The sequence below is a fragment of the Dromiciops gliroides genome, chromosome 1 (assembly GCF_019393635.1).
Source record: "Dromiciops gliroides isolate mDroGli1 chromosome 1, mDroGli1.pri, whole genome shotgun sequence".
NCBI classification, from domain to species: domain Eukaryota; kingdom Metazoa; phylum Chordata; class Mammalia; order Microbiotheria; family Microbiotheriidae; genus Dromiciops; species Dromiciops gliroides.
Window position 1 is genome coordinate 709,106,550 of NC_057861.1, and position 25,943 is coordinate 709,132,492.

Below are 25,943 nucleotides of genomic sequence, written 5' to 3' on the forward strand. Positions count from 1 at the left end.
AATTTATTTCCAATTTTGTTACTGGAATGTGACAAAAATATTTATGCCTTTAATCCCATACATGTCCATTCATGATTTGCTCATGTTTGTGGCCAATACTAACTGTGTAAAATATTTTTAGCAGGTGGGGTACAAGTGTTTTTTATTTGGTCCAATGTCCCTTACTTCCTTGGGGTATCAATCACACAGCCATGTGGTAAAAATTATTTGTGGTAAAAAATTATTGGAGTTTTATCTGACTCATTTGGGTGGGGCCACACCTGGCCCACCCTGAAGTTACTTATGCTACTGAGGTCAGAAGGAGAACTGTCCATAGGCAGTTTTGAAGGACCTCCCCTTTGGGGGGGGGTGGAGATCGAACTCTCTCTGAGAGGAGGAGAGCCTCTTCCAGAATGGTCTTGTGCTTGCAGGCAGACTCCTTGGTCTTCTCAGTGATATGAGAAAGCTAGCAAACTTTCCAGGTGTGGTGAGTTAAGAGAATTTATCTGTATTTCTTTTTCCTACTTCCTTATCTTTGATTTTTATTAATTTCACCATTGTTGTTTAAATAATTCCCAAGTAATAAAATCTGATCTTTTTGTGGAAAAGGAGCTGTAAGGCTCCTTTCTTATTGACCTGGGAGAAATATCTAAAAGAGCAGTTCAGGGTGGAGGGAGCTTTGAACCTAAAGGTCCCTCATTATTTCTGGGACCCCAATATTTTGGTGAGTCACCCAATTAATGTTCCATATATTAAATTTAGGTCCTCACAGCCAACAAGCATTTGTTAAGTGCTGACTGTGTTAGTTACTGTGCTAGCCATTGGAGCTACAAATAAAAGCAAAATGTCATCCCTGCCATCAAAAAGCTCACTATATTACAAAGAAATTTCACATTTCATTGTTTTCCACATCATTGTGATGATTTTGAGTAGGTCCTACCTACAATCTTATTCCACCTCATTTATTTCTTTCATTCTTAGGAGCAGCTATATCACACTGACTGGGATACAGGTTTAAGAATCCAGTTTGATGTTACTACTATACATCACCTGATGGCATTTCCCTACTTTGCAATTGTTTCTTTCCCCTCATCACATGGACTTTGAAGAAGTCATGATTTTTTTTTAATTGAGAGTTAGCAAGAGGCACAGTAGAAAGAGGCCTGGCCTTGAAGCCAAGAAGACATGGCTTCAAGTTACACCTCTGACCTATGCTGGCTGTATAACTTTGTCAAGTCACCTAACCTCAGTAGTCTACGCAACACCCTAAGATCACAAGTTGCTAAAAAGATGCCAATCCACATTAGCAGAAGGAGTTTTTGCAATCAGAAAATTAGAAGTCTAGTTCCTATCATTGTTGTTATTAGGCAGCATAGTTGATAGAGAACTGAGCCTGGAGTTAGAAAGACCTGAGTTCAAATTTTTCCAAAGCTGTATGAGTCTAAGAAAGTCATTTAATCTGTTTGTCTCAGTTTCCTCATCTGTAAAATTGGGATAATAATAGTATCTACTTCCCAGAGTAGTAGCAAGGACAAAATGAGAATATTTGTAAAATGCTTTCCAAATCTCAAAGTTTTATATAAACGATCATTGTTTATTCTTGCTGTTGTTGTTGTTGTTGGTGGTGGTGGTGATGATGATGTCAGTATAGTTATTAAATTAGATTGGTCTACAAGCACCAAGGGACCTCTGCTTAGAAGGCCAAGCTCAGCTAGATACTCCTGAGGCATTGAGAATAAAACTTCAAGTCAGCTAAGAAACTTTCTCAAAACAAGCTTTCTCCTATTGAGCTAGCCAAGGTCCTGAGATTACCCTGGCCTAACTGGGGGATGCTGACAAAACAACTGATGTAAATTAGCAAACCAGTCAAAAGTTGCATGTGTGCCAGGTGCCTTGAGGAGGAATGTATGCATGTCTCAACAAGTTGTCACATGTATTCTTCTTGTTTTTAAAAAAATGTTTCCTATGCTCTCTCCCTTCCCCACCACCCATATTTTTTTTTCAGCAGGGGCAGGCACATGTTGGTTGTCTCTCTGAGCTCTGTAATATGATGACCCACTGGATACCTGGAGGTTAGTTCAGTTGTGTGTTTCACCAGCATTGGTTAATTAACCATCCTAGGAGATTGTGATTGGATATGTAACTTCATTGAAAGTGAAATTTTCACTGGAAGTGACTTGCTATGGGTCAGACAGCTAGTAAGTGTAAGAGGCAAGATTTGAACCTACGTCATCCACTGTACACACTGCCTCTCTCAAAGGAAGGCACATAAGTGCATTTATTTATTTATAAACTATATAAATGCATAAATGTACTGATGATTTTGTGTCTTATAAAACCTAAACTAAATATAATTTTAAATGATGCAATAAAAATTAAATGACATTTGATCCTACAGTCAATAGGGAGTCACTAACATTTATTGGCTAGGAGTGGCATGGTCAGAGCTGTGCTTTAAGAGAAATCACTTTGAAAGATCTGTGAAGGATGAATAGGAGAAGGGGGAGACTTGGGACAAGGAGAGGGAATGAAGTCCTGAAGGTAGCTGTGTGAGTAGAGAGAGAAGGATGACAAATAGGAAAGATATCATGGAAATAGAATTAATAAGACTTGATCATTGATTAAATATGGTTTTGGGGATGAAGGAGTCACTTAACCGTGTTTGCCTCAGTTTCCTTGTCTGTAAAATGAGCTAGAGAATGAAATGGCAAACCACTCCAGTATCTCTGCCAAGAAAATCCCAAATGGTGTCACAAAGAGTCAGACATGACTGAAAAAAGCAACTAAATTAACAACAAAGAACAGCTAGGTGGTGCAGTGGAGAGAGCAGCAGGCCTGGAATCAGGAAGACTTATTTTACTGAGCTAAAATCTGGCTTCAGACACATCCTAGCTGTGTGATCCTGGGCAAGGCACTTAACTTTGTTTGCCTCAGTCTCCTCATCTTTAAAATGAGTGGAGAAGGAAATGGCAAATGACTTCAGTATCTTTGCCAAGAAAACCCCAAATGGGGTCACCAAGAATTGGAAATGATTAAATAATGAGAACAAAAGAGAGTGAGAAGTAGAGAATGGCAAAAAGGTTTCTGACCTGGATGACTGGGAAGGTGGTGGTACTCTTGACAAAAAATAGGGGAGTTCAGGAAAGGAGTGTATTTAGAAGGGAAAAGAATATAGAGGTCTAATCCCAACTCATCCTGTGTGAGTCATTCTGTCTCATGAAAACGAATACTCATTAGGCAATGAAATAGAGTGCAGAGCCTGCCCCTCTTTGGAGCACTTACCATAGCTATGAGGTGACTTAGGGGGCCAGGAGGAGGGTAACATTGTTCTGGGAAAATAGGGATTTTGAACAGCTGCAGAGCTGCTGGTGCCCTGTCCCAGATCATAACCACCCTGAGGGACCTACCTCTGGTGGAGGCTAGCAGCAGGAAGGAGCTGAATGTATGAAGAGATAGTATTGTTGGGTTGGAGACAAGCCTTGTGCCTCATGGTCAAAGGGAGGATGGCATGTGACCCCAGCCCCTTGGGATCATGACATAGCCTCCACTTTGGAGATACCTATTGTAGACAATCTCAAAAATAATCTTCCTAAGGTGGAAATCTGACCATGTGACTCCTCTGACCCCCAACTTCCATCCTTTAGTATAAAATGCAAACTTCTCTGTTTGGCATTTAATATCCTTTCCAATTTGGCTCCAGCCTACTCCCATAGGCTTATTTACATTACTCTTCTTCATGAACCCTATCTTTCAGCCCAACTGGCCTATTTGTTGCTCCCTGAACTCAACATTCCATATCCCACCTACACACTTTTGTACAGGCTTTCCCCCATGCCAGGAAAGCATTATCTCCTTAACTCCATCTGTTAGAATGTTAGTGTTCAAGGAGCAGCCCATGTGTTGCAAGTCTCCCCTGATCTCTTTAGTTATCAGTGCTTTTCCCCACTTGAAGTTATCAAGCATCCCATTACCTGTTTTACTTGACATATTTCCCCAGAGGAATATAAGTGCCTTCAGGGCAGGGACTTTTTTCTTCTGTTTTGTCTTTGTATCTGCTGGGTCTGCCAGTGCCTAATAAAATAGATGCTTCATAAATCCTTGTTGAAATGGCTTAGAATGGCTCTCTGGAGGGTAGAGTTTAGCACAGATGGCCTCTGGGGGATTTCAGCAAAGGTGGGAAGGCTGTAAAGTTGTTAAAGCAATAATTACATCCCAAGGGAAGATATTCTTCCTTGCTAAAGTACAGTTTAAGACCCTAGGATTGGAGCCTGGAAGGAGCCTGCTCAGGGTAGTTTAATTTGGCCTGGAATGTGGGGGTTTGGGAGAAGTTGGGGTTCATTCAGCATTTATCAAGTCCCTATTATATTCTGGGCACTGAACCAGGACACGAGAGATATGAAGACAAAAAGGGAATGGTCTCTACCTTAAAAAGCATCCATTCAAGTTTGTTACTGCCTTCCCATGAGGAGGGGGGAAAGAGCACGGGGATGTGAGCCCTAGGGGAACAGCAGAGAAAGCCAATGGCTATACCACTACATCCATCTATTCTTTTGCCAATCATTTGTTGAATGACTCCTAAAGTGCTTCATAAACCTCAAAGCACCATATTAATTTTTAAAACATATTTTCACATTATGTATTTATTATTACCACAGCTACCTCTGTTCCAATTCTTGTGCTTGGAGCTATGGGGAGTCTTTTCCTTCACAAGTTTACAAATTATCCATCAAGACTTCTGTGTTCTCCAAGCCGCAGATATTTTTAATGGGAACAGTGTTTGATAAATGGAAGGAAGTACTGGGGATTTGGGGAGGCAGCTAAGTGGTTTAGTAGACAGAGTGCTGAGCCGAGAGTTAGGGAGACCTGGATTCAAATATGGCCTGAGACTCTTGCTATCTGTGTGACACTGGGCAAGTCACTTTACCCTGCTTACTTTGTTTCCTCATCTGTAAAATGAGCTGGAGAAGGAAATGGCAAATTACTCCAGTTTCTTTGCCAAAAAAACAAAAACAAAACCAAAAAAACCAAATGGGCTCACAAAGAGTCAGACATGATTGAAAAATGACTGAACGACAACTGAGAATTGTTTTAAATGTCACTGTAATGTCATTTGGAAAACAGACAAGGTAATTAAGGAATATTCATCCCTATCTTTAATTTGATTATATCCCTGGGACTTCACTCCCTCCACTAATGTAGATCACAACCCTCTTTGTAATCAATAGTCCTAGAGAATTGCCTAAGGCTCAGAGGAATTAGGTGACTAAGATCATATAGTTGGAGTTAGAAGCAAGATTTAAATTCTGGTCTTCTTGACTCCAAGTTCAATGCTATCTGCAACATGATGTCATCTTTCCTACTGTAATAATATTTTAGCAAGAGAAAGGGATTCAAATAACTCGCATTTAGATTGTGCTTTACGGTTTTCAAAATACCTTCTTCACAACATACCTGTAAGGTCAGTAGAACAAGTAGTATTATTTCCATTTTACAAATAAGGGAAATAAGGCACTGAAGAATTAAGTGACTTGCCCTAATAAGTGTTTAAGTTGACACTTGAGCCCAGATATCCTGACTCCATATCTTGCTCTCTATCTATGTAGTCCTGTTGCTTCTCTTGCCCAAAAACACAGAAACAAGTTGAGCAGAAAACAGTCCAGAAGAGGCACAGATTATTTCTCCCTAAAGGGCATAGTAATGGTCATCCAGAAGCAAAGATATCTGAGTTGGATCTTAAAGGACAGGGAGGCATGACTAAGAGAAGAGAATTTTTTTGGGGGGGCAGGGCAATGAGGGTTAAGTGACTTGCCCAGGGTCACACAGCTAGTAAGTGTCAAGTGTCTGAGGCTGGATTTGAACTCAGGTCCTCCTGAATCCAAGGCCAGTGCTTTATCCACTGTGCCACCTAGCTGCCCCCTAAAAGAAGAGAATTTCAATCAGAAAGAACAGCATAAGCAAAGAGATAAAGGCAGTGGGGTCCAGGCTGTATATAAAAGTCACTTAATAAATGCTTATTGACTTGACCATAGGGGGCAAGAAAATGTGTAGCAGAAGTAGCAGACTGAAGACCAATTTTTGGGGAACCTCGAATATTAGCTAAAAAATGTGGGCTTTATTTGTAGGCAACAGGGAGTTATTACAGATTTCTGGGCATGGATGTATGGGATCAGAGCAGGGATTTCACACTGGCAGCAGTGTGAAGGATGGAGAAAGGTTGGTCAGTTAGTCGAGAAGCATTTCCAAGAAATACTATGTGCAAAGCATTGTGGCAAGCATTAGAGAGAGAGGCAAGAAATAGCCTCTGCCCTCAAAAAGATCATATTCTAGTTGGGAAGACAACATATAGATAACAAGACAAATACAAGAGTAGATGGACAGGTGAGGAGAAATTAGAAATGAAAAAAAAAACAAGCTAAAGGACAGTAATTCCAGTTTTCCTTTAATGAAAAGAACCTGAATTAGGACTGAATCAGGGACAGTGGAAAGAGGGAGAAGGATGAAGGTGACATCAGTAGGACTTAGTGACTGATGATTGGATGCTTTGGGTGGAGGAAAGAGGAATGGTCAAAGATGATTCTGAAGTTCCAAGACAAGTATTGGAAAGATGCTGGTGACTTCAACAAGAATTGGTAAATAAGGAGACAGAACATGTTGAGGATGAAAATAATGTATTTGGACATCTTTTAACTGAAGGTTTTTACAGGATATCTAGGTGAAGAAGTTTTCAGAGATAAAACTTCAGCTCAAAACAGAGATTTCGGTTTTAATCATATAGTTGAAATGGTGTATGAAATCAGAAAGGGAGAAAGTAAACAGATTGAACAAAAATGAAATACTCCAGAATGCCTATGTTTAGAGGAGGGGAGAAAGAAGTAGCATCAGAGGAAATAGAGATGCCATAGTCAGAGAGGTAGGAGGAGAAATAGGAAAGGGTAGTGTCTCCATATCCAAGAAAGGAGAAAATTTTAAGAAGACAACGGTCCACATTTGCATCCAGTGTTTCAGAGAGCTTGTGGAGATTGAGGTCTGAAAAGACAGTGCTAGATTTGGTGATTAAGAAGCTGCTGGTGATCTTGAAATTGAAATTTCATCTGAGTGGCAGGGATTGAATCCATATTTTGTAAGATTGAGAAAGAATGGAGCAGGGAAGAAGTAGAGGACAGGCTTTCAAATAATTTGATAGGGAAGTGAACAGTGCCAACATCTGACATCTATTCAGCATGTTAGAAGCATTCCCTAACCCCATGAGGTAGCTCCTATAGGCCTTATTATTCATATTCTATATTTGAAGCAACTAAAGCACAGAAAAACTATATGAGTTGCCCATTGTCACTCAGTTAGCCAAGGCTAAAGGCAGGATATGAACCCAGGTCATGTTGATTCCAAGTTTAGGCTCTATCTGCTAGATAAAGCTATTTTTTGTTTGTTTGTTTTGTTTGTTTTTTTGTTTTTGTTTTTTTGCGGGGCAATGAAGGTTAAGTGACTTGCCCAGGGTCACACAGCTAGTAAGTGTCAAGTCTCTGAGGCTGAACTTGAACTCAGGTCTTCCTGAATTCAGGGCTGGTGCTTTATTCCACTGTGCCACCTAGCTGCCCCTCATTCTGTCTTTTTAAAAAATTTTTAGTGAGGCAATTGGGGTTAAGTGACTTGCCCAGGGTCACACAGCTAGTAAGTGTTAAGTGTCTGAGGCCGGATTTGAACTCAGGTACTCCTGACTCCAGGGCCAGTGCTCTATCCACTGTGCCACCTAGCTGCCCCTCATGCTGTCTTTATAACAGGAAAGAGAACTACCATGTGTTGGTCCTTGCAACAACCTCATGAGTAGGTACTATAGGTTTAAGAATAGGGTAAGATAGAAAATGAGTCTGAGAGTTTATGGGCATAAGGATGTCCCAGGTGAGGAAACTCTTTTTACCAATGCAGGTTTTCACCTTCTTAGCAACTTGTATTCTGAGAGAGTCTCTTAGATCATTGAGAGGTTATGTGACTTATCCAGGGTCACACAGCTAATATGTGTTAGAAGCAGGATTTGAACACAATTCTTCTTGACGGGGAGGCCAATTCTATATATTGTGCCATGCTGCCTCTCTAATACAAGCATCATTATCCTATTTTATAGATGAGAAGATTGAGGCTCAGTGATACTATGTGTATTGCCCATGATCACCTAACATGTTGGGTCTTCTTGAGTTCAAGTGACAGTCACAAGGGTAAGAGCATCTATGGAGGGATTGTTTTTCATTTCTATTTTAGGGCAGATTATACTTGATAACATTTGCATATGGCTACTAGAACCTTAGGAGCTTTAGAAAGACTTCTGTGTTCACTGGGCCAGAGATATTCTTAATGGAAATGCTGTGGGATATACAAAGGGAAGTACTGGGAATTTAGATGGCTAAATTTAATGGCATTCAAACCTGAAAACCAAAATAATTAAAGTGTATCCATCCCTATCTTTGACTGCATCCTAAAACAAGTCTTTACAATCTCATTTATGTTATGATGAAAGGTGGTCGATGAGGCATGACATTTGATTTCGATGACTTGGGCCAGTCTTTATCTGCACATATAAGCCTATTGATTTTTACTGGACTCCCTCATTAAAGTGACTAAAAAAGGAAACAACTCAGAACTAATAATCACCTTGATGGTCATCAGTAGATGTCATCCACCCCAGTGTACTGGACTCTCATTTGTGGTTTTCAAATCACATCTGGTAATCTTTCCTGAGGACGCTCTGAAACAATTACCATGGAGACCAGGACAGTGCCAAGCCATAAGTTCCAATGAAAAGGTTTTTCCATTTCTTACTACAAAATGATGGTAAATAAAGGAGCCATTGCAGATTGTTTAATCTCCTTTGAGCAAACCCATCAAAATGGAAATATTCAAGGTAGATTTTTAAGTCTGAGAGCTAATATTTTGAGCAAGGGAAAGCAAAAAGGGTCAAGGGACCATAGATTCATAGGATTATGGAATGAAATATAAAGGGAACCTAAAAGTCCATCTAGCCGAACACATCACATTTAATAGATGAGAAAATGGAGTCCCAGGGAGATTAATCAATTTTCCCAAGGTCACAGAAGTAAGTAGGTTTCACTGGTGGCATTTGAGTCCAGGTCCTCCTATTTCAGGGCCAGGGAGTTTTCTACTCTAGCAAGATACTGCCTAGATTTAGCTTATACTCCATGGATGCCCTTTATTCTCTCTCTCAGACCCTGCCCCAAGGATTAAAGGAAAAATGTTCACCCAGAAACCCAAGAAAAAGTATGAATTGGATTTTTCTTCCTCTTTTATAAAGTAATCTGAGTGAACAAATGTGTTTCTGCCAAAAAACAAAATGAGAACTATCTGTAGGATGGCATGTTCGCTCTGATGCCACCGGTTAAGGAGATGGAACACCTGACCAGGCTTCAATCTCAAGGGCATTTCTTGAGGACTCCTGCTCAGACATCACTTATCACCAAAAAGATACTTGAAGGCCTCTTCTTGTGGTCCTAACCCTTCAAATGCTCTCCCCAACATCCTTCTCTAAATAACCCCTTCTGTATTAACAGTGTGAAATTTAAGAATAACAAACACCGTATCTAGCTATAACAGCCTTCTTGAAGTATGGGATAGAAATGGAGAGGAGAGAGACATCACTCTGCTCCTCTGCAGTCAGGAGAAAGGTCCTGGACCCTCACAGAATACTGGGATTTTGAGTTTTGGGTCATCTCTTGGCCAAGGAAATGTCTTCTGGTTGGTGTGATCTAAGGAAAGGGCTTTTGGAAGGAGAGAAAGGAGGAGGGGCTACTCCTTGCATGGTTATACAAATACTCAGTTGCAGGTACACAGAATAGGTATAGAACCCAGATTTGTCCAGTTTGGCTGATAAAATTTCTCTTCCTTCAATGCTAGTTGCCTCTACCCAGTCACTCAAGCCCAGACCATTGTTCCCCCCCCCCCCAAAATTAGGTCATTCTGTGGACATAGAAAGAAGCTACTTCATGAGGCAGCTATTTCATTCAGATTGGAGATGAAGCTATTAGATTCTGGGGTGGAGGAAAGAGGAATGGTCAAACATGATTCTGAAGTTCCAAGACAAGTATTGGAAAGATGCTAGTGACTTCAACAAGAATTGGTAAATAAGGAGACAGAACATGTCTACAGTCCCCACTTTGCTCTATAGCATGTTTGCCTTCACAACTTGTGCCCCTATTGAATCCTTCAAACAGTCAAGTATACAGATGGAATCCAAATCATTTTCAGTCTGAGAATGCAGAATAATCCTCTTAATTTCACCTTGCTTCTAACCTTGGCTCATGTCAGTTTGACCTAAACTCTCTGGGTTATGGAGGAAGCAAGTTTCAGTATGTTTTCTGATTCTTTCCTGTAGTCAGACAGATTGACCTTCCAAGCCTAGTTCTTGTGGGTCTCTAAGCTATCAAAGTTGGATCTACTCTAAGTCAGACATAACTGTAATGACTGAAAGAAAGGTACCTTTTCCAACTGGCATCTATCTAGCTTCTAAAAACTCTTTCTCTGGCTCTGTCTGTCTTTCTCTGTCTCTCTATCTCTGTCTGTCTCTTTCTCTCCCCCCTCACTCCTTACTCACTCTCTCCTGACTCTCTGTCTCTCTCCACTGACTTCCTCTATCTTCTCTTCTCATCTCTTCCTCTTATCTCCCTCTCCCTCTTTTCCCTCTCCCCCATTTTTCCTCTCCTCATTCCCTTCCTATCTTGGACTTTTCTCCTTTTTTCTCTTTCCAGTCTCCTTTTCTCTCCTCTTTCTCGCTGTTCCTTTCTCACTTCTTCTCTACTTTGCCCCTTCCTCTGTCTATTCTGTTTCTCTTTCCTCACCATTTTCACAATCAAACCACACCCAGGCTCCCTTAATCCCTTGTTCAGCCAGATCCTGATATATTTTTCAGACTTTGGCAAAATTACTCATTTTAGGCATGTAGTCTTATTTCTTGGCTTATTCTTTCACATAGAATTCAAACGATAGAATGGCTCGACAGCTACTTTTGGGGTCATGAAGACTCTGACTCAAATCCTGCCTCCAACACATACTCCTGTCACCATGGGTCCATCATTGAATTTCTCAGTGGTTTAGACAACTAATACCATAACCTCCAGAAGTGTTATAGATCTACACTGGCAATGGACATTTCCTTGCTAAATGTTTCCTATGTGGACCAGATCTCCAACTCTAACCAAAACAAAACAAACTTTGAAAGAAAACCCAAATACCCAACAATGTAGACTGCACAGAAGGTAATGTTGTAATCACGGACATAACAAGAAGAGGGACAAAGCATAAGTGCTTTTCTTCACCTTCCAAGACTCAGGGGAGGAGGACAAAGTCCCTGGCCCAAAAGACATCTTAGAGAAGACTCAATTGGCAAGTGTTTGTTCAGCACCCACTATGTGTTGCAAGGAAGGACATGTCTGAGCCAGCAGTGGTGAGGCATTTTGCTGTGTCCTCCCCTTTCCAAATTGGTGAGCTTCCCATAGGAAAGCCCTGATCCTTCCTCTTCAACTCTTTACATCCAAACCATTTTAGTTTAACTTCTAAGTCCTTCTGAAATCCTCTCCTGACCCATTTTGCTATAAGAAACTAACTCCTCCAACCTTATTGCCTGCTTGGTGCTGCAGCAGGGAGGAAAGCAGGCAGTTTGTGAAGTCAGGAGAAATCAGCATTCAAATCCTGCCTCCCATGCTTACTGACTATTGGATCATGGGCAACTTTCTTGACCTCCCTTCCCCTTATCATCCTCTTCTGTAAGATGGGGATGCTAATAATAATTTGTAGTAAATATTGATTGTTTCTTTGCCTTGTGTCCTCCTGGCATGAGTCAGGACAGTGGACCTCAACTGCTTGTAAAGAACAGTTGCCCCATAGATTCTGTGGCAAAGATGGAAACTTCCAGAGCAGGTTAATGTACTCGGCTCTGTCATATGATCATGTGCTCAGGCATAGGCACAGCCAGAAGATATCCACAGACTGATGTTTCTGGGTATGCATGGAGTGTTTCTGTGGCCCATGACAGGCACAAAATGAGAATACTAGTGCCCATACTACTACCTAGCTCACTAGACTTTTGTGAAGAAAGTTCTTTGAAAACTTTAAATACTGAAAAGTCAGTTATTATTTTTATGGAAGCCTCAGACCCTTGATCCATCTAGTCCAGTAGTCTAGGGATCAGTGAACTTTCAATAAGACCCATTTGCAGGTTGGTTATTCTCATGGCCTTGAGGCCTGATTGAATTAATCATTTCAGATCTTATCAACAGTTCAGCAATTGACTTCAAAAAGATCAGAGTTCTGAGATATTTAGACTGAGCTTCAGACTCTGGGAGAATTTCTATTTCCCTCCTTCTAAATTCAGGTCAGCAAACAGATTTTCTTGAGCTGAAAAATCTTCTACCACTTTTAATTAAGAGGTGGTGATGGCAGTGGCTGATAGAAGGCACCATAAATTGGAAAATACAAATTCCTGCTTCAATAGAAATTTAAGGTTTATAAAGTACTTTCCTGAGAACACCACTATTAGGCACGTAGTTCAAATATTTTTATTCTTATTTTATAAGTAAGGAAACTGAGGTTCAGAGAGATCAGATAACTTGTCCAGGATCACAAAGCTAAGTAAGCTCCAGAGCCAGGTTTGGAAGCCCACCTCTTCCTTTTGTTCATTCAATAAACATTTATTAAGCACCAACTGTGTGCAAAGCACTTTTCCATAGCATCCTGCCAGAGACTTGAGAAGGTCTTTCTCTTGATTTTTATCAATCTGATTGCCTAATCCTTGCTTTTTGCATGAGGCAGACAAGTACATACACACACACACACACACAGAGTCATGGAACTCAGGAAGGTTCAGTATGTGACTTTCAATTATAATTAGGATATAGAATGAATTTTTTGCTGGTTTAATATTTCCACAGTACTCTAAAAGGGATCCTTACTCACTACAGGCCAGATGGATGTAGGAGGATGTACAAGGAAGTCAGAATGAAGGGTGGAGCTGTCCAATGAAGCAAATATCTAGAACAGTACAAACAACATGTGGGAGAAAATGAATGGCCCCCAAACTTTTACTGTCTATAGCATAAAGTCTATACTATGAAGTAGATAGCGCTGGACTTAGAAGTCAAAATACCTGGCTTCAGGTTTTCTCTCTGGTATTTATTAGCTCTGTGGGCATGGCTAAGTCACCTCAACACTCTAAGCTTCAATTTCCTCATTTGTAGAAATGGTAACAATGATACATACAGTACTGACCTGATGGGGCTATTTTAAGGAAAGTGCTTTGAAAAACGTAAAGCTCTGTATTATTTATCTTCTTATCATCATCCTAGGAACCCTGGAAATTCAGAAGTGTCAGCTCTAGGAACTCTATTTTTTAAATAATTTCTAGTCTATTTGGTAAGACAAGATTGATGCATGAAGTAATGAGAGAAGAGCTGGGTATTGGATAGTATAGGGAAAACAATAAATGTAAGACTTCAGAGAAGAATCAGAATGGACTGAAATAGTCATGACAAGCTTCATGGTGACAGTGGGAATCTCCCTGAGACTTGATGGACTGGTGGGATGGAGTAGATGGGGAGAAGTGAGGAGGGTATTCTGAGTGATGGAGTGAGGAGAAGTGAGGAGGGATAATCTGAGCAATGCAAAACACTAAACAAAGCCAAAAACTCAGGGTGGAGCAAAGCCTAGAAGAAAGACAAGCATTCAGAAGCAGAGATCCAGAGGGAGTGTATTCTAGGCATTGGCACAGCTTCTATAAAGGGATGGAGAAGAACTGGAAGTCAGGAAAGGAGAGCTAAGTGTGGAGAGGTAGAATGAAGTCAGACTATGAGGGACTTGGAATTACCAGGCTGAAGAGTTTGTATTTGCATTTGCATCCTAGAGATAAAAGGGAGTCATTGAAAGTTTGTAAGCAGGGGAGTAGCATGGTAAAATTTGAGCTTTAGGAAGATTATTTTAGTTGAAAGTGCATTGGAAAGGGAGGGAGTGGAAGGAGACTAAGTGGACAGAAGTGAATTGAACTGAAATGAATCCTATTCATTCTCTGGCTTCCAGGTATGATCACACTTCATTATACTAAGTGCCTAAGAACACACACTTCCCCATAGTTATTAGTGTTCTTTCCAGCCACAAATTATCTTAAATTTGCTTAAGTTTGTGGGTGTTGTCTCTCCTATAGTGGAAGGAAGACTGCTTGAGATCAAAGGCTATTTCTCATATTGTATGGCAGCTAGGGGGTCCAGTGGAAAGAGCATCACATTTGGAGTGGAGAAGAACTGAGTTCAAATACTGCCTCAGATACTTACTAGCCATGTGATGCTGGGCAAATCATTTAACCTCTGTTTGCCTCAGTTTCCTCACCTGTAAAATGAGGATGATAATTGCCTCTACCGCCAAGGTTGTTGTGAGGAACAAATGAAATAATATTTAAAGCACTCCGTGAACCTTTAAGTGTTACAGAAATGCTAGCTGTCATTACATTATCAATATTGTTATTTCCAGTGACTAGCTCAAAGCCTTGCACATTGTTGAATTGAATGGAGAAATCAGAATTATCTAAAAGTGGTATAGGGTGCCTTGGGATGTAGTTTGTTCTTCCTTACTAGAGATCTTCAGGCAAAAGTTAGAAGACTGACTACCTGAGGATATGTAGTAGAGGGAGTTCTTGCACAAGCATCAGTTTGACCTGATCACTTCTGAGGTCCCTTCCCACTCTAAGTGTCTGTGACATTGGAAGATAGATGAGAAAAGGAGAAGCCTGGAGGCAGGTGGACTAATTAGAAGCCTATTCCAATCATCCATGTAAGAGGTGCTGAGGGTCTGTATTAGGATGGCAGGTGTGTAGTAGAGACAGGGGACAGATGTAAGAGTTATAAATGATTAGACTAGACACCTGATTGGATTTGGCAATTGAGGGAGAGGGAAGAGTCAGAGATGACTTCAGAGTTCTAAACTTGGGTGACGGGGAGGATGGTTGAGTCACTGACCAAAGAAAAAGGAAGTTCAGAGAATTCATGGGCTTAGGGGGAAGATGATGAGTTCAGTTTATATAGCATGTTTCCAAGTCCCTTCACTATCTTGTGTTTTGTTTTGTTTGGTTTTGGCTTTGGTTTTGGTGAGGCAATTGGGATTAATTGACTTGCCCAGGGTCACACAGCCAGTAAGTGTTGTCTGAGTCTGGATTTGAACTCAGGTCCTCCGGACTCCAAGACTGGTGCTCTATCCACAGCTCCACCTACCTGCCCCCCTTCACTATCTTATTTGCCTTTTGTGGGGGATGGGAGTGCCCCCTAGTGTGTTACTGTCCTTCAATGAGATATTTTTAAAGTGATTAACAAAGTGTTAGGTACAGCAGGTGCTTAGAAAATTTTTATTCTCTTATTCCCTTCCTCCTCCTTGAAACGTGCAACCCAAAATGAAAATAATATTCCAGATGTGATTAGACAGAGAAAATATAGGGGGATTGTTGCCTTACTTACTCTGGACAAGATGCTTTTCTAAATTCAACCTTAATCTAAGGCCAAATTTGTTCCTTGGATTACATTATAGTATATATACATGTATGTGTGTGTATACATACATACATATATACACATACACATAAATATATACACACACCAGGATGATTGTAAGCTTTCTGAAGGCAGGGTCTACATCCTAGATTAGAATTCTTTTATTTTACCCCAATGAAACAAATACCTAATAAGTAATATTACAATTCAAACGAAGCATGGTATAATGAAAAATAAAGGTTTGGGGTTCAAATTCTACTTCTGACCTTTATAACCTGTATTACCTTGTTCATGACACAACCTCTTTGAAACTCAGTTTCCCCATATGTAAAATGAGAATGTTGGATTACTGGGGGTTCTTAATTTAGAATTCATAAACTAATTAAAAATATTTTCACATAATTTTCATATAATTGGTTTTCTTCGTAATCTAATGCATTTTACGTTGTGCACTTAAAAACATGATTCAAATACAGGGCCCCCAATTTTCATGAAGCTGCCAAAGGAATCTGTGCTACACAGCACAGATTAAGAAACCCTACGTGATCTCCAGGGTTCCTTCTAGCTCTGGAACTATGATTGGATGAGCTCTCTGCAGAGAACTCCTACATCTATACAACCAGCCCTCATCTCTCTTCTGAGCTGTTATCTTTAGCCACCAACTGTCTACTTGACTTTCCACTGGAATTTCCATAGGCAACTCAAACCCTACATGTCTGAAATTGAACTAATTTCTCCCTAAACTCATACCTTCTCCCAAATTCCCTATCTCTGTTGAGGGCACCACCACCTTGCCAGTCCATGAGGTTTACAACCTAAGAGACATTCTTAGCTCTTCACTCATATTCACCTTCCACATTCAGTCATTTGCCACATCTCATCAATTCCACTGCCTCGCCATCTCTTATATTCTTCCCACTACAACCAGCAGACTCCAAGCCCCTATCACTCCACAACTGGAATACTGCAATAGTCCCATAATTGACCTTTCTGCATCCTGTCTCTTCTGCAATTCACCCTCCACACAGCTGCTTAGTTGGTCTTTCTAAAGCACAGGTCTGACCATGTCGTTCCTCAATTCAAGTGGCCTTGGTACCTCCCCATTGCCTTAAGGTTCAAATACAAACTCCTATGTTTTGCATTTAAAGATCGTCACAATTGGATGCCAGCCCATCTTTGAACATTACTCCCTCCCCATGCATACTGTCTGCCTTAGCCCAACCAGAACCATGTACTGTGCCCCATACCTAGCCTTTCATCCCCCTCCTCTGCCTGCTCCCCATGCCCTGAGTGCTCTCTTCCACCTTTGCCTTTGGGAATCTCTAGATCCCTTCATGCCTTACTTTAAGGGCTTCCTCATTCAGGAGGCTTTTCTTTATTTCCACACAATTGTTAGTACACTCCCCACACCAATCTCTGTGCATTCTGGGAAATGTTGTATTTATTTACTTATCTGTGAAATGTGCCCTCCCCCAGTAGAATGTAAGTTCTGTATTTGTCTTTGTCTCTGTGTCTCCATCTCTCTGTAACTGTTTTTGTCTCTCTGTCTGTCTCTGTCTGTCTCTGTCTTTCTCTGTCTCCCTCTTGGTGTCTCTGCCTCTTTCTCTCCTCTCTCTCTCTCTCTCTCTCTCTCTCTCTCTCTCTCTCTCTGTCTCTTTCTGTCCTCTCTCTCTCTCTCTCTCTCTCTCTCTCTCTCTCTCTCTCTCTCTCTCTCTCTCTGGATAGCTCTGCCTCTGTTTCTGTCCTTCTCTCCCTAACCCCCCCCCCATCTCTCTCTGTCTCTATCTTATTGTCTCTGTCTCTCTCTGGGTATCTCTGCCTCTGTTTCTGTCTTTCCCTCCTTTCTGCTCTTTTTCTGTGTCTCTGTCTCTTTCTGTGTCTCTGTCTTTCTCTGTCTCTGTCTGTCTGTCTTTGTCTCTCCCTCTCTCTCTGGACCTCCTTCCCTCCCTCCCTCTTTACATGTATGCATCTATACCCCTAGTACAGTTTGAAAAGAAACATGCAAAATTGAAACATCACTAGGTTTCTGATGACTTGGCTTCTTGTCCTGGTTGCTCAATTAGTTAACTGTGTGACCCCGAGTAAGTCTCTTCACCACTTGAGGCTCAGTGCCTCAGTTTCCTTTTCTGTAAAGTGACAGAAGGTGGTGGTCTCTAAGTTCTCTTGCAGCTCAACCATTCTCTGTTGAGAAGTCCTCGCCCTCTCAGGGACATACCAGGCTCCCACTGGGCCACATCTCCACTCCCCCGGCCTGAGCCAAATCTCCTTACAGGACTTTTCAGAAGGCAATCCCTCCTCCTTCCACTCCTCCTTGCCAGTCGCTCTGACTTCAGGGTGGCATTGTACTTTTCTAAAGCCGGTATTACTGAGGCATGAAGCTTCCCCTTCTTCCTAACTCACCAGACGCTGCCAGGGTTCCTGCTAAAGGTGAACCTCTGTCATTCAAGGCCAAAGAAAGGACTGAATTAGACACTAAATTCTTTTGATTTAATGTTACAATTTACCGCTATCCTCCCCCCCCCCAACCACAATTCTATGAAAAGTCCTCCCCCACAGCAGCACAAAGACCCCCTCAGCCACCAGCTTAGAGATGGCCTGGAATGCTCGGCCGGCCCAGGAAGGGGGGAGAGCTTTCCCTTCCCCGCACTCTGCAGCCTCACACAGAGGAGGCTGGGGAGCAGAGACTCTGCATGCATCTCATGAGCGTTCTACTTTCCTCCTTTGAATGCAGAGATCAATCTTGGACCGAAGCTAAAGTCTCCCCATGAAGGACCATTCTTTCCTCTTACTTCAAGCTACAACAAAAGACACTTGAGGAGCGAGAAGCATTGCTGTTTAGTTCCTTTTCCTGGGTCCCTTTCTCCTCCTTTTCACACATCTCTCCCTTTCTCTTTGCGGCTGCCCCTTTACTCCCTCTTTATGCCTCATTGAATCCATTAGGGGCTTTATGGGCGGCTATTGAAGAATAAATTTTCCGTGGGGGACTCCTGACAGAGTCTCCACTGGCCGCAAGCTGGGGCCCGCCCCAAAAGGAAGGGAGGGAGAAGGGAGTCATTGAGCAAGAGGCCAAAGGTATGGACTGGCTTTTTCTGAACTTGATGTTTCAGGATAGAATACAAGGAACAGTTTGATAGTCTTCTTCCCCATGCTGGGCACACATGAATGTAGCAACTAGGGGAAGGGACAGGTCTGGGGGGGCGTTCCCCCTCCCCAATTCTACCTTCCCCCCGCCATTCCCTTTTACCCAAGGATTCTTAATCTGGGTTTGTGGATAGATTTTTTTGAGGGGGTGGGGCTGTTTATGAATTTGGTTGGGGAAAATTCCATCTTTATTTTTATGAATCTCTAGGTGAAATCTACTATTTTTCCCAATCATTTAAAAACGTTATTCTGAATAGGGGTTTGTAGCCTTCACCAGTCTATCAAAGGAGTCCAAGATACAAAAAAGGTTAAGAACCCCAGGTTTAGCCAGAAAAAGTCCTCATCACTCTCTCAGGTGGGAGCCTCCATCTCCAGCTTGAGGGAATCTAGTCAGGAAGGCCCCATGAATCATGTCTGAGGCCCTTTAGATCATGGGAATTGCTGGCTAATTAAGCAAGGAAATTCCATCTATTCAGCTTTGTTTGTAACAGGTTAGGGTTCTGACATCCCAGAGCTCTAAAAAGAATGGATACAGAGCATTGGAAAAGGGGGTGAAGTACAGAACTTATCCCATAGCTTCCTTTAAAGAGGCATGGGGGAGAGAGGGTGATGCTATTATCTGAAGAGCATCCTCTTCTAGAAACCAGGAAATGGGGAAGGGGGAGAGGTGGGAGAAATCTGTAAATTACTCAGATTGAATGAAGAGGGAAGGACAGGAGGACAAGGAGGAAGGAACCAGGAAAGGAAGAAAGAAAAGAAAAGGAACCAGCTGAAGAAGGGGGTGTTGGGGAGCACAATTCAGGATTGTGACTCTCTGAACAGTCCTTCAGTTTCCCTGGCAATGTGGTCACTGATTTCTGACGGGTGCCCATCTGGACATCACTTAGGCCATTTCCCCCAAGGAAGAGACTTTCTGTTATACAGAGACAGTTCTATTGGATAGAACCAGAAAGTCTAGTAAGTCAAAGTCCCCTTTTAGAACCTCAGTTTCCTTTACTGCAAAATGGGGCAATGACACTTGTGCTAACCCCCCAAACCCATCCCAAGCAAGGATTGCTGACTAGAAAGGGCCCTGTATACCTTAAATGCTATAGAAGGGGAGTTAGTATTATTATAAAGGCTGGACCAAAACTTCAAGAAATATGGACCTCAGAGATGTGCGACATGATTCCTCAGAGATTTCCTTCCATTTAAGCTATATATCAATATCTGTCTCGAGTTATACATCTCTAGATATAGATATATCTTGAAAATAGATTATATATATATATATATATATATGTAGAGGTATAGATAGAAATATATATAGATATATCTTGAATGTACCTGGTTAGTTCCATGTTCTCTCCCTCATTAGAATATGAGCTCTTTGAAGGTATGGACTAGTTTTGCCTATATTTGTATCACAAGAACTTAGCACAATGCCTGGCACATAGTAAGCTTTTACATGCTCATTGACTAATTGACCTAGACCAAATACCTTTAATTCATGAATGAGGAAAAACTGAGGCTAAGGGAAGGGACTTGTCTAAGGTCCCACAGCTAATTAATTTCAAAGACTGGACTAGAGCCCAGTTTTGCTGACTTCCAATATGGGACTTTTTTTTGTTTTGTTTGGTTTTGGTTTTTTTGTGGGGCAACAAGGGTTAAGTGACTTGCCCAGGTTCACATGACTAGTAAGTGTCATGTGTCTGAGGCTGGATTTGAACTCAGATCCTCCTGAATCCAGGGCCAGTGCTTTATCCACTGTGCCACATAGCTGCCCCTATGGGGGGTTCAAGAAAGGCTTCCTGCAGAAGGCAGGATCACAGATGAATCTTGAAGGAAGCCTGTGAAGCTAAGAGTTAGAGGTGAAGGGTCAGGAATATGCCAGGGATGGGGGACAGTCATTGCAAAGGCTTAGAGACTGGATATGAAAAGTTGGGTGTGACGATCAGAAAGCCAGCCAGTGTGTTTGATGGAATTTGAGGAAGGGACAAGGATAAGGAGAGACAGAGAAAGGGGCCAGGTCAGAGACCAAACAGAGGGGGTTGTATCTGATTCAAGAAGGAATAGTCAGTCCCCCAATAACTAAAATTTATAAACAACCTTAAGGTTTGCAAAGCACTTTACATAGATTATCTCATTTGGTTCTCACAAAAACCTGTGAAGTGTGTGTTGTTATTTTTTTTTAATTTTACAGATGAGAAAACTGAGGCTGAAAGACATAAAGTGACTTGCCCAGGGTCACACAACTAGGAAAGGGCTGAAGGCAGGGTTTGAGCTTAGGTCTTTTCTTCAAGTCCTGGAATCTATCTGTTACACCAGGGAGCTGCCACACATAATAAATATAAAGTGGTTTGAGGAGGGAGCTACTCAATTGAGGACAGAATTTGTTTTTCCTTCCTTCCCTTTCTTTGAGCTGAACATGTTAAATGACTCACTACCACCACCACCACCACCACCACCATCACTACCACTACTGCTGCTGCTATTACTCCCCCAGACAGCCCATTCTACTTTGGGACAGCCAGAGTTGCTTGGAAGTTTTGTTTTGTTTTTTGTTTGGTTGTGTTTGGTTCTTTTGTTCCAGGAAGAATGTATGTATATCATTGCAACTTCCAGCCATGCTCCTAACTCTACTCTTAGGAAACAAGAACAATCAAGTTCCTTGTTCCATGTGATAGATCTTCAAATACTTGAAAATAGTGACATGCCCCACTGCCCATCCTACCAGTCCCATAAGTCTTTTTTTTTTCACATGTTGCTTTCCCCCAGTAGAGTGTAAACTTCCTGAGAGCAAAGATTACATTATCTGAGCTTACTCTGTTACTATTTCCTGAGAAGTGTGCCATAGCATTGGTAACAATGTTCTGTCACCCCTCCTCTTTCAATCACTTCTCATTCCTTTTTTTTTTTTTTTTTTTTTTAGTGAGGCAATTGGAGTTAAGTAACTTGCCCAGGGTCACACAGCTAGTAAGTGTTAAGTGTCTGAGGCCGGGTTTGAACTCAGTTACTCCTGACTCCAGGGTCGGTGCTGTATCCACTGCACCATCTAGCTGCCCCCACTTCTCATTCCTGCTGCATTCAGTCTAAAATTCTTTCTCTGGCTTCTAAGGGCAACCTGTCTCCACACCATCTATCCAACCATCCTTCCCTCTACTCTGACCATATTTGTCATGTAATTCTCCTTCAGATAGTCCCTTTTCCTTCCTACCTCAGAACTTACAGGCAGGCCACTGGCCCTGCACATTATGTCCACTCAAGGTCCACCTCAAGGCCTAGAGTCACAGAATATCAGGGGGAAAGAAGAACCTCAGAAGCTACCTAAGCTAAATCAAATTTCAATCAGAATCCCTTCAAAATACTATCTGACAAAAGGGCCATCCTCCATGAAATTCCAGCCCACAAAGAGTCCACTCCTTGAGGCAGGGCTGTAGAGAGAGAGGCAAACTAAGTTTGGAGTCTGAGGGGCTAGGTTTGAATTCCAGCTCTGGTATCTATAGGTTGTGTGACCTTGGGCAAGTCTGAGTTTCTGTTTTCCCACCTTAAATATAAGGATATGGCCAAGGCAATCTCTAAGGTACCTTTCAGCTTTATGTCCTATAACCCTTAAACTTGGCACTCTAAATGAGATAATAATTGTAAGGCACTATCTTCTGGGGAATGACTGAACAAGTTGTGGTATACTAATATAATGGAATACTATCGTGGTATAAGAAATGATGAGCAGGGGGATATCAGAAAAACCTGGAAAGACTTACATGAACTAATGCTGAGTGAAGTGAGCAGAACCAGGAGACTATTGTACACAGTAACAGCAACATCGTACAATGATCAACTATGATAGACTTAGCTCTTCTCAGCAATACATTGATCCAAGACAACTCCAAAAGACTCATGATAAAAAATGCTATCCACATCCAGAGGAAGAATTGATGGAGTTTAACTTTTTTTGCTTTTTCTTTCTTCTGTTTTTTCCTTTTCTTCTGATTCTTCTTTTTACAACATGATGAATGTGGAAATATATTTAACATGATTGTACATATATAAACTATATCATATCATTTGCTCTTTTGGGAGGGGAAGGGAAGGAAGGAGAAAAATTTGCAACTCAAAATCTTACAAAAGTGAATTTTGAAAACTATCTTTACAAGTAATTGGGAAAAATAAAATACCATCAAGTGAAAAAAGACTAGGAATATAGGCTCCTTCTTATTTAGTCAATACCTTGAGGAGGACAATAGTTGAAATATGGGTATCTAAGGTTTGCTGTCTTCCTAATTAGTTCTGATATCTCAATACAAGACTACTCAATATAGAACAGGATATCAAAAGCAGAATTGGGTATAAGTTTTCAATGACATATTAGGAGCTAAACATATCAGGAGTATCTAAAGCAAAATGTAAAAACTGACAAAAATTCATTTTTGGTATATTCTCCTTAACTGACCCTATTTATTTCTTCTCCCTTATCTAACAGGGACCTGCCCCCTCTCATATGTCCTCAAGATCCAAAATTATTCCTCATCTACCATATACTAATCAAAACTCAAATTGTTTGAGTGCTGTTTTTAGTTATGAATCTGGTTATCTCATTAAAATAATTTAAGTAAAAATTAAAAAAACAATTATAAGGCACTTAGCACTGTTCCTAGCACATAGTAGGAGTGTTATAATACTTAGCCCCTTCCATTTCCTTAACTGACTTATTGTTTCTTTGATTTGTCCTCTGACTGCTTTGTGAATCTTTGTTTTCTTTCCCCATCTCAACTGTAAGCTCCCTGAGGGCAGAGGCACCATCTTATACACCCAGGTATTTCCCATAGCACTCAGTACAGTGTTAGACACATGATGATCAATCCATCAGGGCAGAACAATTGCTCAGTTAGTGAGAGTTTATTTCATGCCTGGTATGTGGTAGTCACTGTGTCAGGTATTGGGCACACAAAGGAAAAGAAAAAGGAAAGATCCCTTCCCTGGGGGACCTTATAGTTTATTTACTAAGTACATAGTAGGTGATTAATACTTTTTGATTGATTTATTGATTTTTATCCTCTGCCACTCTCACTTCTGAACATCTCTGACGTGCTCACATTTTCTCCCCTGTCTGATGTCCCTGTTGGTTAGGAGAAAGTCTAGTTTCTTATATTATACACTCATGGGGTTTGAAAGGTGTTCATAAGCCTTATAACTGGGCTCCTTCCTACTTGTCTACCCTTCTTATATTTTACTTCCCACCATGAATTCTAGATTCAACCACACTGACCTCCTTACTATTCCTCAAGCAGGACACTTCATCTATTTGTCAGCCTTTGAACTAACTGTCCCCCACCCCCAGAAGCTTCCTCCTGGTTTCCTTCAAGAGTCCCCTCAAATTCCATCTTCTGCAGGAAACCTTCCCCCTACTACTAGAGAGCTAACATTTTAAGGCAGCATTTTATTTTTTTATTTGGAGGTTTGGTGTTTTTTTTTTCAAGGCAGCATTTTAAGTTGTACATTTTGCAATTATCCTCTGATCTTTGCAACAACCCTGAGTGATAGGTACTATTATTATTCCCATTTTAAAGACAGAAGACTGAGGCAGACCAAGGTTAAGTGACTTGTTCAGGGTCATACAGCTAATAAGTGCCAGGATAATATTCAAATTCTATTCTTCCTGACTCCAGGTCTAGTGTTGTAGCCACTCAGCCACTGGGCTGCCACAATGTCTGCTAATGAATGTCTTCCCTTTGAGAGTACCTCCCATCTAGTCTGTATATATCTTGTTTATGCTGTTTCCTTCATTAGCATGTAAAGTCCTTGAGAGCAGGTCCTTTTGCCTTCTTGGTATCCCCTGTTCTTAGCACAGTGCCTGGAACACAGGAAGTGCTTAATAAATGCTCATTGAAGGGGCAGCTAGGTGGTACAGTGGATAAAGCACCGGCCCTGGAGTCAGGAGGACCTGAGTTCAAATCTGATCTCAGACACTTAACACTTACTAGCTATGTGACCCTGGGCAAGTCACTTAACTCCAATTGCCTCACAAAAAAAATAAAAATAAAAAAATAAATGCTCGTTTACTGGCTGACCCATCTCTACACCTCCCCTTCTTGGTTTTCCTGGCTTCCTTCCAAATTCAGCTCAAATCCCACCCTCTTCAGGAGGCCTTCCCTGGACCCCCAGCTGCCAATGTCTTCCACTCTGAGGTTATCATCCGTCTATTCTGAATATATCTCTTATGTGCCTAGTTATTTACATATTGTCCCATCAGAATGTGAGCTCCTTGAGGGCAGGGATTGGTTTTTAAAGCTTTCTTTGGGTCCTTAGTCCAGTGCCAGCATGAGTTAGTGAAAGTAAGCGAAAGTAGTATGTGAAAGTAAGTGCTTAGTGAATGTTGACTGACTGGACACATAGAGGTTAGGATAAGGATTGCACTTGGGATTTCATTGACAAGAGGAACTCCCAGGTGAGGAAACTCCTCCTATGAATGAAGGTTGGCATTTTCTTTGCAAAGAGACCTTATTTCTAAGTCATTTTACAGATGAATAAACTCAAGTTGTAGGAGGAGAACTCTTTATCTAAGGTCACACAAATATTAAGTGCCAAAACCAAGATAGGATCCCAAGTCCTTCGAATTCAACTACTCTTGTCATCCCCCTGTGATCCAGGACAGCAGGTCACCAAAGTGAGGTTCGGAGATGGCTGCTAAGCCCTGGGTTCCCATGTCCCACAGGGCTGGGGGAGACTCCAGCCTGACCCTCTGCAAGGAGGTCTTTCTGGGTGCTCACAGACCTTGCTGGGATGAGGAGGAAGAACATGACTCCAATTTGACCTCTGCAAACAGTTGGGTGCCTGGAGCACTAACCCTTACCTTCCCTGTGGATTTGGTCCCCTTCCAAATGCAGAAATAGCAAATGGTCCAGGCGGCGAGGAGGCACAGAGCCAGCTCCCAGCGGAGGTTACCGATGTGCTCGATCCCATCGGAGATGGCGAGGACTCTGCGCCTGTGGAGAGTCGGGGCACTGTGAGATAGAAGGGCAGCCTCTGGTCTACTCCCTGCTTCTCTATAACCACCACCTCCAATGAATGACACAGAGTCAGGGTGATATTTACCTTGGGGATCAGGCTCTGAGGAGCAAGGAGATACTGGGTATATAAACAATCTGAACAATGATAGCATATCTATATGCCTAGCTCACCCGGTGACGAAAGGTGACTCTTGTCACATGACCAAGAAGAAAAAAGACCACCGTCTTACTCTCCCTTCTCTGCCCCCCACGGAACCTTGAGCCTGAGGTCTTTGTTTCTTTTAAGGAAAACACACCACACTCCAAC

General features: G+C 41.6%; 1 protein-coding gene across 1 annotated transcript in view; it reads right to left on the minus strand.

Annotated features, from left to right (window-relative positions):
* Positions 1-25,943, minus strand: part of SLC6A11 (solute carrier family 6 member 11) — a 174,580-nt gene that overhangs the window by 92,306 nt on the left and 56,331 nt on the right. Inside the window, exon 5 of the mRNA XM_043963677.1 lies at positions 25,480-25,612. Within this exon, the coding sequence (XP_043819612.1) occupies positions 25,480-25,612 (133 nt within the window). The remainder of the gene's footprint in view (positions 1-25,479; positions 25,613-25,943) is intronic.